Below are 16012 nucleotides of genomic sequence, written 5' to 3'. Positions count from 1 at the left end.
TTTAAGTATTTGGATCTAGGACAGTGCGACTAGGAATGGAATCTAGGCTTAAGACCCCAAATAATCAAACCAATGATCTATAAAACCCTGAAATGACAATGCAGCCAGGTCTCACACCATGTCAGTGCCAAAAGCAATGCTTGTAACTGCCCATCTTCCCACTCATCATCCTTTCCCTCGTCAAATCGGTAATGAAAAAATAGAAAAAGTGACAGAGCATACCTTGTGGTCTCCTCCAGCTGTGGCAAAGCGGTGCCCACCTGCTTGAATGTCGATGGAGAATATCTGCAGGCCCTCGTGACGGAGCCATGTGGGCTTCTCTAGTATCATTTCCCTCGTCAATTGCCCCGAAATTCCACAACCAGGGCAGCAACCCTAACAGTGAAAAGAAAGCCAGTCCCTATAACTGCCCCCCATCACCTGCACTGTACCCAACAGGAAGCCATGTTCAACACACACACGGATATGTGCTTCTCGGCAGCTCAACAGCCTGCAGAATCATGCGTTCTGCAGTTAGAGAAAGCAGAGCAGATATTCAAAGAGCAGAGTGTAAATCTTGGCGGGGAAGGAAGAGAGAGAGGTGGGGCGGGGGAGGGACGGAGAGAGAGAGAGAGAGACAGAGAGAGAAAGAGAGAGATTAATCATTAGCGTAATTCACATCATTAGTACGAACCAAAAATTTAACCGGCTTTCACGATTTTCTTCCTCCTTTGAAAGCCAAGAGACTCTCTCCACCCTTTCCTTTTCCAACATTAGCCAATGTGTTTTCGTGTTAATAATGCGGTAGTAAGTATTATCAGGAAAAAAGTATTTACAATCCCTTTAAAAAGCAGGCATCGCGGAGCATAGCCTCTTAAAACTTGCAAATTGGATATACTCTCATTTGCAAGGTCTAAGAAGCAAGTTTCTAGGACACCTTGAAAGTAGGGTTCCTATCTCTTAGGCCTAGTTCCCTCAAAACCACTAGGATCTCCCTCTTGAGTCTAGTCTAGTCCTCTTTAATGAGTAAAGAAGCGTGACCTTTCCCCTAAAAGCCTATCATTCCTACACCTCCATACTCGCGCAACCATCATAGCCTCACACATTCCAAATTCTAAGGGACTGCTAAAATTAGCTAATGTATTCCATGGTCCTCTGAGGTTATCATCCCTGGACCCTTAAGAAGTTCAAATACTTGTCCACTTCTTTGGCTTGAGTTCATCTCTCTCTTCTTTTTATTTCGTGGGTTGAGGCATCTTGAACCTCACGTAATCATCTTCTTCTTCAATTTAGTGGTTTCTATTTTTCCTCCTCCTGTTTCTTCTTGGAGCTCTTTGCTTCGCCCTTCTCCTCCTCATCCATATCACCCATAGCAACGAGGATTTTTCCAAGAGTTAGTTTTACATCTTGTTGATGTGTTCTTCTTATTCATTCACTCTTTTCTTTGTGCAAGGTAATTGAGGCTCATGTTTCTTCTTCTCTTCTTGTTTGTGTCTCCCATGGTGTTGGTTGTAGAATCCATACCTTTGCTTCATGTGGTAGGTTACAATATCTTCAACTCAACTTTTGGTTGTCATAACTTCTCGCATACTTCTTTAGCATGCCATAAAAGTGGAATAAAACACAAGATGTGAGAAAGATATGTTAACACTACCCAAACTAAACCCCCATGACACCAAAATGTAGGGTCCACCATGGAGCATGTAGATTAGCATAGCTTTCATGAGACACGATCATCTCCTTCTATGTCCTTTTGGCTTGATGCCACTACAAAATCCCAAATGTGGGGAAGGTAGAGGGTCCTCAAAGAGAGAGGAATAGCTACAAAGTATTGAATATAGGAAGGGGATGCTAGGTCAAGTGGCGAGGGCTAGGTCAAGCAGGCAGGGAGCAACACACACACACACACACATCACTCGTTGCACCCTTTATTAAGGTTCTTTCTCCTAGTAAGTGCATGTGTGCACATCAACAATCTTTGGCTGCAAAGGAGGGTTGTGATACTTATTACCGATCTCTCTTTAGCACTTGCTTTGGGCAAGACTAAGTGTGGAATTTGGAAGGGTTTTTGTATTCTTGGGAGGAAATCCAATAGGCAATGAAAGAGTGCTTCATCCTTGAGATTGGAAGATTCAAAATCAAGAATAAGTGGAGGAATCTCGAGCAAACTCAAGGGAAGATGAAGGAGTATATCCATTAGATATTGCTCAAAAGTTGAGAGGTTGCAAGTGTCAAAGCAAGACCCTAAAAATATTTAAAGTGATTATTTTGGTTAAACATGAAGGAGGATGTGATCAACTATGCAAAGACTTGCCCAATATACAATCTAACCAATGCACCAAGAACCAAGCCTATAGGATTCATCCAACCTACACTATTATCAAACCAGTTGTGGGATATGAAAGCATGGACCTCATAATAGAGCTACTCAAGTTCCACATTATCTACACCATTTTTGCTACAATGATAGACTACCTCTCAAGGCAAGCATGCTTCATCATAACTAAAATCCCACTTACTGTGAAGGAACTAGTATGACTCTTCTTCAATCACATGTTCAAACTATACATGCTACCCTTGGGCACCATGTTAGATCAAGATGAAAGATTCATGAATAGTGTTGTTGGGGGGGCATTAAGTCAAAGGCCTTAAAAGACAAGTGTTACAAAATAATAAGGAAAGGGAATATCAAGTTAATTTGAGAATAACGAAACACCGATTGAAGTTGTCACAAAGCCCTTTGATTCATATGATTACAACAAAGCGAGTCCAATACATGCACTCATTGTACGAGCGCAATACCCTATGATGGGATGATTGCCCAAAAACTTTGGGATGAGAACTAAGAGATAACCTTGATTTAAGACAACCCTATGTTGTACATAGGCTTTATACAATTACATAAGCTTCATAAATCGCGAACAACCCAAGAAATCTTATAGCATAAGGTTGCTTCCACTATTCAAGCATAGAACCAAGTGATGGAATACATAAAATCTAATCAAATCCATGTATAGGCTTCAAAGCATGACTTTAGCTATGTTTTATGAGTACATATAGCAACAAAAGATCACTCGTTTGGTGCTCAAAATCACCCAAAAGAGTGCCCTCTCATAGCCCAAAGCTTCCAATAACAATAGGCTAGAGTTTGCTCAAGCATTTGGCATCAACTTTCAACCATTCTCCTTTAGTATCCAACCCTCCTCACATTCTTCTTGGTATTTTCCACATAGAAGCCTAAAAACATAGCAGGGCAGCCATGCCCATATATTTTCAAGCTCTCAAATTTGAAGAAGGCTTCTATTGAAGCTTATTTGGTAAGTGGAGGTCATTATACTTGCATCAAGGGTTGTGTTGGGGGTAAAGGCGCCTCCACCGTGCCGCCCCGTGTATTACTACATTGACAGAACCCGCCACTGTACACTGCAGGTGGCGGGCGCCCGTCACGTCACTTTATTCTTTATTCTTTTAGTGACAGTTTGAATAAAGGAAGGCCCGGTCACACATTGTGACTGTTGGAGTTCCCATTTCTTGTCTCTCTCTTTCTTGCTCTTGCTCTCCCGCCACAGCTCGCGTGCAAGCTTCAATCCTTCTCACCTTTCAACTGGTATCAGAGCTTGGCATTCTCTTGCTCGAGCTCGACTCGGTGCTTCCCGACCTTCGCATCGACTCGCTTCACGCATTGGGTCTCCATCCCGGCAGCCATAGCCGACCTCTTGAGCTCCCGACTCTCCCCGGCTTCCCGAGCTCCATCCTGGCCTTCTTGACCTTCATCAGGGCCTTGCCCTTGAGGTATTGCTTCAGCATTTGTAGGCATTTGAGTGTATTCTCAATTTGAAATAGGGCAGGAACAAAGGGTAGCCACTCTTCTTGAGCTCCATAGCTCATATCTGTCAAGATTGTGGGAGAGAAGGAAGGAGTCTCGCTTGAAGCTTTCTTGCTTGCACAATGGGGGAAGACACACAAGGGTGGAGGCTGAAAACAGTTTTCCTCTTCTTAGTTGTGTAAGCCAAAAAGAACTCAAGTACAAAGAAATAGAAGAACCCTATATTTGGGTCTCAAACCAAACTCAACTAACTAAGGTGGCATACTAACTGAGCCACGAACTAGAGTAGATAAGGATAGCTATCATGTAGCTATTATTCATGGGCGGTGTACTAACTGCGTCTGCAACTGACAAGTCGATGACATAAACACACAACGGTCACCCTGGCGTATCACGAGTGGAGCTCGATATCTCAACACTCCCCCTCGAGCTCAATCCCAATTCCTGCACACCAAGCAGGTCTCTGAACTTGAGCAGCTTCTCTGCGCCCAATGCCTTCGTGAATATGTCAGCTACCTGATCCTCTGTGCTGACATTAACTAGATCAATAAGACCTAGTAAAACCCTCTCTCGCACATAGTGATAATGCACCTCAATGTGCTTTGTTCTAGCATGATAGACTGGGTTATTGGCCAAGTGTATACTACTCATGTTGTCACAATAAATGACAACCGGTCCATCTGTAGACTGATGCATATCATAAAGTAGCTTATGCAACCAAGCTATCTCACATGCAGCCATTGCTGCACCCCTGTACTCAGCCTCTGTGCTCGACAAGGCAACTGTAGGCTGTTTCTTGCTGCTCCAAGTGACTGCAGCACTCCCAAAAGAGAACACATATCCACTGGTAGATCGTCTATTAGAAATACTACCATCCCAATCAGCATCAATGTATCCATGCAACTGTATCTGAACCCCAGTCTCATAAAATAGTCCATACTGCAATGTGGACTTCACATACCTGAGTATGCGTCTAGCCGCATCCAAATGTGGTTTCCCTGGAGCCTGCATAAACTGACTTACCAATCCAACAGCATAGCTCAAATCTGGCCTGGTAATAGTTATATAAATCAAACTTCCTACTATGCGTCTGTACATAGTAGGGTCTTCTAGAAGCTCACCTGCATCCGTGCTCAGCTTCACATTCTGCTCCAAAGGAACTGAAATAGGCTTACAGCCTGTCATCCCATATTTGGACAGCATGTCCAATCCATACTGCCTCTGCAAGAGCTGTATCCCACTTGGTAATCTAATCACCTCAATGCCCAAGAAATAACGCAGCTCTCCCAAATCCTTCATCTCAAACTTTTACTTCAATAGCATTTTCACATGAAGGATATCTTCATCACTGTCACCTGTCATAATCAAATCATCAACATAAATGACAAGTAGCATAATACCTTTCTCTGTTTTTCTCACATAAAGTGAGAAATCTGAAAGCCAATAGTGACAAGATATTGTCCTATCTTGTCAGACCATGCTCTAGGCGCTTGCTTCAAGCCATACAAGGCTTTCTTCAACTTGCAAACAAACTCAGGATGAACAACATGCACATAACCTGGTGGCTGCTCCATATAGACCTCTTCTTGCAAATCACCATGCAAGAAGGCATTCTTTACATCCATCTGATGTAAAGACCATCCCTTTGATGCAGCCATAGCAATGACTGCTCTTACGGTTGCCATCCTTGCAACCGGACTGAATGTTTCTTCATAGTCAATGCCATATGTTTGTGCATACCCCTTGACTACTAATCTTGCCTTGTATCTATTCACAGAACCATCTGCATTGTGCTTCACCTTATAAACCCACTTACAACCAATTGCATTTTTACCTTTAGGCAAAGGTACCAATTCCCATGTAGCATTTGCTTCCAAGGCATCCATTTCTTCATCCATGGCTTTCTCCCATTTTTCTTTTCCCATGGCTTCCTCAAAAGAAGTGGGTTCTGGTTCCTGTATCACTTTAACCATATATGCATAGTGAATGGCTGTAAATTCATCATATTTCAGCCTATCCACGGGATACCTAGCTCTCATAGACCTGCGCAAAGTAGGTTCACTCCCAGGTGCTCTCAAAACATCCCTGGTCTTCCTTACTCCAGGTGTAACAATAGAAGGAATACCCAACTCATCATCAATGCTCTGTTCTGAGCCACTGGATTCACCATCCACATAAGAGTGACCTGCATTCACATCAAACATGGGCTGATCAACCTTCTCTTTTCCTTTTCGTGATACCTGCATACCACTATCTGCATTACTTTGAGAAGATTCTCCTGATCTCAATCTGCCTGTCCATGGCGAAGAATGTGAACCACTACTAGAGGACGCTCCAGGTCCACTAATATTTTGTGACTGCTGCTGTGAATTTTGTGCAGCATTACCATTTTGTGCATCTACATCATCAATCACATTTACTGGTTTATACTAGCTACTCATCTCATAAAAAACATCTCTGCTCACTGTAAACTTATGAGTAGAAGGGTTATAGCATCTATACCCTTTTTGCTGCAAAGAGTAACCAATAAAGATGCACTTCTCAGCTTTTGGATCCAACTTGGATCTCAACTCATCTGGCACATGTACATAGGCAATGCAATGAAAAATTTTCAAATGAGAAATATCTGGTTTCCTACCAGTATACCTCTCCTCTGGAGTCATTCCATGTATTGCTGCAGTGGGAGTCTTGTTCATTATGTAGACTGCTGTAGCAACTACTTCAGCCCAATAAAAATCTGGCAAGTCTTTTTCATTGAGCATGGCACGAGATACCTCTCCAATATGCCTGTTTTTTCTTTTTGCAATTCCATTTTGTTGTGGGGTATGACTGCATGAATATTGCTGCATTATGCCATGCTCCTGCAGGAACCTTGCAAACTCATTTGAGAGGTACTCTCCCCCTCCATCTGACCTTAGGCATTTTATCTGCAAGCCTGTTTCTTTTTCAACCATAGCTTTAAGAGTTTTGAAATGCCCAAAAACTTCACTTTTCTTTTTCATAAAATACACCCAAACTTTTCTGCTATAGTCATCAATAAAACTGACAAAATAATGACAGCCTCCAAGAGATGCAGCTTTAGTTGTCCACACATCAGAGTGGATTAATTCCAATGGCTTCTTACTCTCTTGAACATGTCTAGGAAATGGTTTCCTTGCCTGTTTTCCAAACTGACAGGCTTCACATACCTTATGCATTTCTGCAACCTTGAATTTCGGCAAACCTGCAACAATATTTTGGGCCTGCATTGATTTAAGTCGCTGTACATTAACATGACCAATGCGTTTATGCCAGATATCAATATCTGCAACTACACCGGTCCCATGTGCAAACATTGCTGCACTCAATTCAAACATGTCTGCATCCAATGTAAACATTCAGCCCTTCTTCTTTCCTTTTGCTATCAAGCGACCTTTATTTTTCATATCCTCAACAAAGCATCCATGAGGATTAAATCTGACCTGCAAGCCCTGCTCAACCATTTGACAAACAGAAACCAGATTCTTGGTGATATTCGGGACATGAAATACATTGGACAGGTATTTCTTTTTCCCATCCTGCATAGACAAATGAATTTTTCCAATCTGCACAATAGGATGTGCAGTATCATCACCAGTCTCCACAAATCCGGGTTTTTCCATTTTCCTTGCATCCTCCATCCATTCTACATGACCTATCATATGGTTTGATGCACCTGAGTCAACATATCATACATCGTTGCTTTCTTCTGCACTTGTCACAGAATTGTTCATGTGCTGCACCATAAACAGATGCTCATTTCTGTCATCACCCTGTCTACTAGAGGATGCATAATTTCCTTGTTGCAGTTTTCCATTCATGATGTCATTCTGCTTTTTATAGCAGTCTTTAGCCATATGACCCATTTTACCACAATAGTAGCATTCAACATTACTGTTTGCATTTTGGCCTCTTTGCCATCCACCACGACCTCTTTGGCTCCCCCTGCCTCTAGAGTTACCACGTCCTCCTCCATAGGACTGGTTTTCTTGAGTTTGCTGCATATTCTGATTTCTACCACGGCCTCCATATCGGCCTCCTCTACCTCTGCCTCTACCTCTTCCAGCATTTGAGTAGAAGACAGCTTCTTTTGAAGTTCCTCCTGAAGAAGATGCACCACCATTTCTTTGCTCCTCAGAAATTAGAAGAGCAATCAGCTCCTCAAAATCAGGAAATCTTTCACGAACTGAAATGGATGTCCGAAACTGTGCATAATCCTTTCCTAGACCATTCAAGCTCACAGAAACTAAATCATCATCTTCCACTGGTGACCCAATGGAAGCAAGTGCATCTGCAATCTTCTTCACCTTCATGTGGTAGTCGTTGATGCTCATATTTTCTCTTTGCACATTGTGCAACTCTTGCTTGAGCTGTATTTTCCTAGCTTGCGTATTTGTGCTATACATTTTTGACAAAGTATCCCATGCCTCCTTTGGCGTACTTGCATCCTGAATATGCACAATCATAGAGTCTGAAATGCTGATAGACAGCCAATACATAACTTTCCTGGCTCTCTCATGCCATGCTTTAAATGCCTGCATTTGCTGTTGATTGGGAACATTAGGAAGAACTGGTTCTTCTTCATTTCCTGCAACAAATTCCCAATATCCTTTTCCCATAAGGAAATTCGTCATTCTAAACTTCCATGCTTGGAAGTTGTTCTTGTCAAGCTTTTCAGTGACAATCTGTGAAAGAGAATCAGATGCCATTACAGAAGACTGCAAAAAATTCTGTCACTGCAAAAACCACAGCTTCACCCTCACAAGGGAAAATCTGCAAAATTGGCGAAAGTGGTATTTGACCACACAGTCACTTCCTAGTGACGATTTTGCATCAACAGGCAACAGGGATGATTCTGTAACTCCCAATGTCTCTGCGCACAAGCATACAATGCAATTTTTACAGTAACTATTCACTGACCTGTAGAACAGTGGTTGCACATCATAAAACTGGGCCTTTTCCTGAGTGCGTGCAGAAAACTTCCGCCTCCAAAACAGGCCCCGAAATGGCCTCAAATAAAAAAAACAAGGTCGTCGATGGCTAAAGCCCTCACCCGCAGCATATACTTCCCTCTTGCTTCACTGCGAAGGGCGTCTCAACCTGAGACAATGCACTCCTGCACTTTCTGGCTGTGCTACCTGCAGAGATCTGCTCCCAAAACAGAAAATGAAAGCAACACTGCTCCTCTTACCAGAACACCGCGAGCTTGGCTTGCTTTCTTGAGCTCCTTACCACGAACAAGGCTCTGATACCATGTCAAGATTGTGGGAGAGAAGGAAGGAGTCTCGCTTGAAGCTTTCTTGCTTGCACAATGGGGGAAGACACACAAGGGTGGAGGCTGAAAACAGTTTTCCTCTTCTTAGTTGTGTAAGCCAAAAAGAACTCAAGTACAAAGAAATAGAAGAACCCTATATATGGGTCTCAAACCAAACTCAACTAACTAAGGTGGCATACTAACTGAGCCACGAACTAGAGTAGATAAGGATAGCTATCATGTAGCTATTATTCATGGGCGGTGTACCAACCGCGTCTGCAACTGACAAGTCGATGACATAAACACACAACGGTCACCCTGGCGTATCACGAGTGGAGCTCGATATCTCAACAATATCTTCCCTCCCCTTTGCATTGGGCCTTCATGGCTTGGTATGTGCCTACCTTGGGCCATCATTGAGCCCCCCCACACTCAACATTCAGCCACGTGATTAAAGCAGCACTCCAGGCCTCAACACGCTGAATATGGCACCCATTTTCAGACTTTGACCTCCACGTTTTACAGCTGAATGCTTTGTTGCTCATGGAGCACTCATCATTGGCCTATTTGGAGGGCATTTGAGCCATTTTTGGATGTCATTTTGATGCTTTGGCTTGACATTGAGATTGGGAGCTGATCATTCTCAGTTTTGAAACTGTCATTCACTGCATAACAGTGCTGGAAACATGGCAGCACCCCTGATACTGACATTTGTTGCTTATGCCTCATTCCATTGGAGCTATTTGATGCCTGTATGCGGTCTACTTCCTACCCAGATGTATTGGGGATGTATGCATTTGGTTTGACCATGATTTTGGCTTGAATTCAGGGCTGAAATCTACTATTTAGAACAATAAATACATGCTGGAATAACAGTGGGCTGAAGGTACTTTACATGCTTTGGCACTTACCTACCGATACCGGATGTATGCTTTGAGCTTTGGCATGATGTCTCTGACATTTGGGGACGACTTGGAGCGATTTTGGCTTGAATACGGGGCTAAAATCTACTGTTTAGAACAGTAAATACATGCTGGAATAATAGTGGGCTGAAGGTACTTTACATGCTTTGGCACTTACCTACCGATACCGGATGTATGCTTTGAGCTTTGGCATGATGTCTCTGACATTTGGGGACGACTTGGAGCATATGTATGAGATTATGGGATGCTTTTGAGCCTCCGTCTTCACTAGCATTTGGACCGACTTGGCATGCTCGTGGACTGCCTATGCCTCATGTCTCTGCTTGACAGTTAGGCTTTTGCATTACATGCTTTGGTTCGTGACATATGCTATTTGGTTCGTGTATGCCATATCGACATTTGGAGCTTGGATTTGGATGTACTTGAGCATTCCCGACTTACTTGATCATCATTGATCTTGGTTGTTATTTGGATGTCATTGAGTTGACCGAGAGCTTATTTGGGCTTATGTATTGCTTCATGGTTAATATGACCGGTGCTTCATGTATGTCATGCTCTCTTGGATGCGCTTGATGCATTGACAGGGTTACTTATCACTGGTGCTTTCTCTTGGGTTGTTTGAGCTTCTGAGCTCGCTTAGTACGCCTTTTGTGCCAGTGGGAGCATTTTACATGCTTGCTTGACCTTTGACAGTTGCATGCTATTGGAGCACTTACATGTATTTGGAGCAGTTTATGTCTTGAGCAGCTACATACGCATTGAGACTTTGGGATCATACTCTGATCTTTATGGATATGCATTGATGTACTCTTGGTTCACAGGATGCTTATGAGCTGAGTCTCATATTTGGATCTTTCTCTTTGAGCAGACACCTATTTGTGTCAAGTTTTGACAGTTACAGGAACACTTTGCCTAGAGTGTCTGGGGGTGTGCCTTTCACTGGCAGATGTTATTTTGACATGCTTCGGTGTTGAGCTCATGTTCTTTTCACTGTCATTGGCCTTGCTTATGTCCGTTTCATGCCGGCTTTGGACCTAGCATTGTTTGCTTGACATTGGATCCTATTTTGGGACAGTTTGCTCTCTAGACTGCATACCTGCAATTTATTACAGCAAGCAGTTATTGGTGGACTGAGGTGTACTTTTCATGCTGAAATATCCTGATTTGGTGTACCGCACCTAGTACTAAGTGGGCAGCAACTTTTGGCACACTTTGCTCACCCTTTGGACCCCGTTTTGGTCATTTTTGGGCAGTTTCTGCAGTAAAACAACAAGCAGTTTTGGACTGTTTGGGCATTTCCAGCCTGCATAATGGCATCATCTTCGCATGATAGTGCCATCTTTAACATTACAAAGTTGGATGGTACCAACTACTCTTACTGGAAGAGTCAAATATGGCAGGTTTTGGTGCAGAAATCTCAGATTAAGCCACTTCGGTTGAGTGGGGAGCAACCTGAAACTATGGACAATGACGATTGGCTTGAACTTGATGAGCTATGCAAGTCCACGATTGTATTGTCTCTCACTGAACATGTACATTATAATGTATTTGAGGAAGCACAGAGTGCATGGGATCTATGGAATAAGATCAAGAATCTTTATGATAAGAAAAGTCCGGCGAGTCAGATGTACTGGTTGAAGCAGCTTATGGATCTGCGCATGAAGGATAATGCGACTATGTCTGCTCACTTGAGCCAGTTCCATGCTATACTGAAGAACCTGACTTCGCAGGATATCACCTTTGGAGAGGAAGTAACTCCTCTTTTCTTGCTTGGGACTCTGAATGAGTCATGGGATGTATTTCGCACTGCTCTTTGTGCCTCTAGTGCTACTCTAAAATTGGCAGATGTTGAGAGTGCTCTTCTTTAGGAAGAGGTGAATCACAAAAACTTGGATGCCTCTCGTGGTAGTCATGCTTTGACAGTTAGAGGCAGGAATGACAGGTATGACCGTGGTAATGGCCGAGGCTGTGACTCGCAGAAGGGTCGGTCTAAATCTCGTGGCAAGTCGCGTAGTAAGTCGCGTGGGTGCAATGCAAATGTCACTTGTTATCATTGTGGGAAAAAGGGCCATATTAGACCATAGTGTCATGAGTTGCGCAATGAGAAGCGCAAGGATAAGGGGAAAGATAAAGTGCAGGAGAAGTCCTCTGATCGCAGCATAGTACCTGCGAAGTCCAGCATCAAGATTGAGGAAATTAATGTCACGCAAACTGAGGAGTCCGATGGTGGTGATGAGTTTATACTTGCAGCTAGTTCTTCTAATGCTTCACACTTGACTGAGACATCTAGTATGTATGCACAGTGCTGGTTATTGGATTCAGGTGCGTCCTTCCATGTGACACCTTACCGTGAGTGGTTTCACTCTTACCGTACTGTATCTGGATCAGTCAGACTTGGAGATGACAGGTCTCTTGATATTGTGGGCTATGGAGATATTCAGTTGCAGTTTTCCACTGGCAGTTCCTTTTTGCTCAGGGATGTACGTCATGTACTTGCGCTTACGCGCAGTCTTATGTCTGTAGGACAGTTGGATGATGCAAGGTTTCATGTCTGTTTTGGGGGGGCTATCTCTTGGATGTCCAGGGTTCAGAAGTGTACGGCTTTGTCTACCACTGAGGCCGAGTATGTTGCAGCCACTGAGGCTTGCAAGGAGGCCATATGGTTAGGCCATCTAGTTGATGACCTTGGGATTGATGCTACACCTACACTGCATTCGGATTCTATGAGTGCCATTCAGTTGGCTAAGAATCCGGTCTTCCATGCGAAGACGAAACACATTGAGGTGAGGTATCACTTCATACGTGGTGTCGTGGAGGACAAGTCTGTTGACCTTGTCAAGATCTCCACTGACGAGAATCCTGCAGATTTGCTCACGAAAAGCCTCATTACTGAGCGCTTTGCCTTCCTCAGGAGATTGATGGGCATAGGATGAGATATTGCCTTTCCTCATCCCTTGTACCTATGTACATTTGTATTGTCTTTTCTTTTTTCTTTTCTCTCTCACTAGGGCAGATTCGCCTTTAAGTGGGAGGTTGTTGGGGGTAAAGGCGCCTCCACCGTGCCGCCCCGTGTATTACTACACTGACAGTACCCACCACTATACACTGCAGGTGGCGGGCGCCTGTCACGTCACTTTATTCTTTATTCTTTTAGTGACAGTTTGAATAAAGGAAGGCCCGGTCACACATTGTGACTGTTGGAGTTCCCATTTCTTGTCTCTCTCTTTCTTGCTCTTGCTCTCCCGCCATAGCTCGCGTGCAAGCTTCGATCCTTCTCACCTTTTAGGTTGATATAACAAACATTAAAGACCTCTTTGCAACAGACATGAAACTTAAAGATAAAATTCAAGGGAAACACTAATTCCATCCCATTCCTTCACACTGAGGCAAAATTTCTTAACAAGGAGCATTGCAAGAGTGCTTTGGAGCTATTCTTGAACCAATATACCCCAAGGAATTAAGAATTGGCTCTATTTTTTGTACATTCAAACTTTAAACTCATCAAATTAGAGAGATAACTCTCTAAATTTCCACTCTAATCTCTCTTAATTCACTTGCTTGAACCTAAATCCACTTGTTCATAGAGAGATTAATCCGCTTTAAGCCTAATTATTGATTCTACATGAGTTGAAATGGCTATGTTGATTGAAATCTTGAACTCGTATAGCTATTCATTGTAGCATCTACCTAAATGTATACTTCAAATTAGTTTTATTTCATGGATTGCTTAATTCCTAATCTTGGGTATTTGCAATATCCCTATTGATCCAAAAATTGTAAAGGGTAAGTAGGCGATTGAGTGAGTCACTGATTGTTAAAGGTAACCCTTATCTCTACTTATCAAATCATCTATTTTCATGCATCTCATGGAAAGGTGAAAACCTTTGATTCAATTCATGCATATCATCACTACTTGATTAACCTAGAATTGAGCTGCCATGTTAAAATATACACAATGAAATTTTTATACCAAGTGAGGTACAGGACAAAAGAGAAGTGGCCCTCACTCATATCGACGATCTTAAAGGGATACACAATCTAGCTCATGGAGGAACTTTACAAACCCCTCAAGTCTCAAAGCCCATTTAGGGGGCCAAGAATATTGTTTTCTCCCTCACATAGGTACCATTATGGAGGATTGAAGATAGAGTCTTTATTAATAAATCAAGCGAATTCTTAGCTCCTACAATGACCTAGAGGGCATTTCTTAGCTCATTATATGTTTACACAATTGTTACTAGTGATACAATGGGAAATAAGGCATTTATAGGTTTAAAGACAAGTGTTCATGTTATTTTGAGCTCAATGTAGGTACTAGACAAGTCTTTCACTATTCCATAGTGTGCCTACAATCCATATAGTGATCTTATAGGGCTTGATAGGGTCAAAATTGAGTATATAGATCACCCACATGTCTATCACACACGAATGAGTCTAGGAGAGTTTCTATTAGCCAATATTAAGTAGCTAGATCCTTTTCTGTACTAGACCAAATTGCAAGCTTAAGTTCCTCCTTTGAAGAGGGAAAAGTAAGATCTAATGAGAATTGAAGAGTTTTCAATTGAAGTCTTCTAGCAAAAGTTATTGCAACTTTAGTGATAGTAGGTACTATAGGACTGCAACATCATGATAGAGCATAAGGGTAAAAATAAGGCTTTGGAGGAGCATGCACTTCAAATAAGAGGTTCTCTTTTGGAGAATGACATCCAAGGATCCTAAATGATACCCAAATTTATGGAGAGCTTAGTCAATTGAATAATACTTTGTGTGAGCATGAAACCTAAGATTCCTTGAGGCAAGAACAATTGATGAATGCAATGAATGGGACCTAGCTACCTATTATTAGGCTTGCACATCAATTTGCAAAATGGATGGAACTTCAAATGAAGGAAAAGGAAAATGGGAAGAAACCACTAGTAAATGTAAATTCTCAGGCCATTCATGGGAAAATGGGAATTCCTAACAACATGTACAAGGTAAGAGAGCCTTCCCATAGGAAGGGGATTGTATGGGTAATGCCAATGGGGAAATTTTTTTTGCTCCAAGAGGACCAATTACTATTGTAAGATCTTAGCCCTCTTATAGCAAAATTTATTCAAGCAATAATGGCCTTTTGGGGACTCATAATAATTAGGGTTTCTTGGAACTTGCCTAGTGAAAATGGGTTTTGAGTACTACTGCAATTTGGCTATGTTAGTGACAATGTCCTTAATAAATTAATACTTCTTCTTAGTCAACTAGGTGACTAATGAGCACTAAGGGACACCCATGCTTGCCCGAACCCACTTCAATTGAAGGCGCTCTTGTTGACAATTGGCCCTTGGGATGAAGCCAAGTTGATTGATGGCCATATTGATTTTTTTCCCCAAGTCGTATGGGAGCACAAAATGAATACAATACTGCTTAGCTCACCAAAAATGTTTAGAACTTTGGTGTGTTATTCTTATGATCACTGTGATAGAAATACTACAACATCATGTCAAAGAGCTAGTTTACAAAAATCTAAAGCAAATTCTTAATCCAATAGTTCATGTAAGTATATAACATGTAACTTTGATGTTTCTACACCAAGTCATTCAATTTTTGCTCTATTTTCCATTGTTTTTGCTAACAATTCAAAAAAAATCCTAAGCACACATTCTCTTTCTTCACTAAGTCACAATGTGTTTCAATGTGCTATGTTCACCACATCAAAGAGTAAACTCGTTCAGCATTAGCAATCACCCACACCCTATGGCTCCAATGCGGTAAAGATGTGAATATCACTAATGAGTCTAATGATTTGATTGGTCTTGTTTTGCACTCTATCAAGTCCTATATTTCATTTAGGATGCTTCTCATTCACTCTTTCAACCATCAGCAAAAGCAAGCTATGCACTTCTTATCCCAAAGCAACTGCGTAACAAGCTAAACCTTGAGTGACTCATAGATACCCTCCAATGATCTACAATGGGTCCAACTCCAAGAAATGGCTCCAAGCTTTGATCTCTCATGAGCAAGAAGAGAGAATAA

General features: G+C 42.2%; 1 protein-coding gene across 3 annotated transcripts in view; it reads right to left on the bottom strand.

The window, feature by feature from the left end:
- HIRA (histone chaperone HIRA-like protein) overlaps positions 1-811 on the bottom strand; it is a 50055-nt gene extending 49244 nt beyond the window's left edge. For 2 of the 3 annotated variants that reach the window (XM_087675623.1, XM_087675624.1), the window contains exon 1: positions 223-614. In XM_087675623.1, the coding sequence (XP_087531749.1) occupies positions 223-330 (108 nt within the window). In that variant the 5' untranslated portion in view covers positions 331-614. Of the gene's footprint in view, positions 1-222; positions 615-673 lie in introns of those variants that run through there. The other variant, XM_087675622.1, reaches the window with a different exon arrangement.
- Between the last annotated feature and the right edge of the window lie 15201 nt (positions 812-16012).

The sequence above is a fragment of the Lygodium microphyllum genome, chromosome 4, assembly GCF_053477565.2.
Source record: "Lygodium microphyllum isolate KBCC chromosome 4, Lygodium_microphyllum_v1.1.10, whole genome shotgun sequence".
Taxonomy (NCBI): domain Eukaryota; kingdom Viridiplantae; phylum Streptophyta; class Polypodiopsida; order Schizaeales; family Lygodiaceae; genus Lygodium; species Lygodium microphyllum.
The sequence above is the reverse complement of the archived record's forward strand: the minus strand, read 5'-3'. Positions and strand labels throughout refer to the sequence as shown.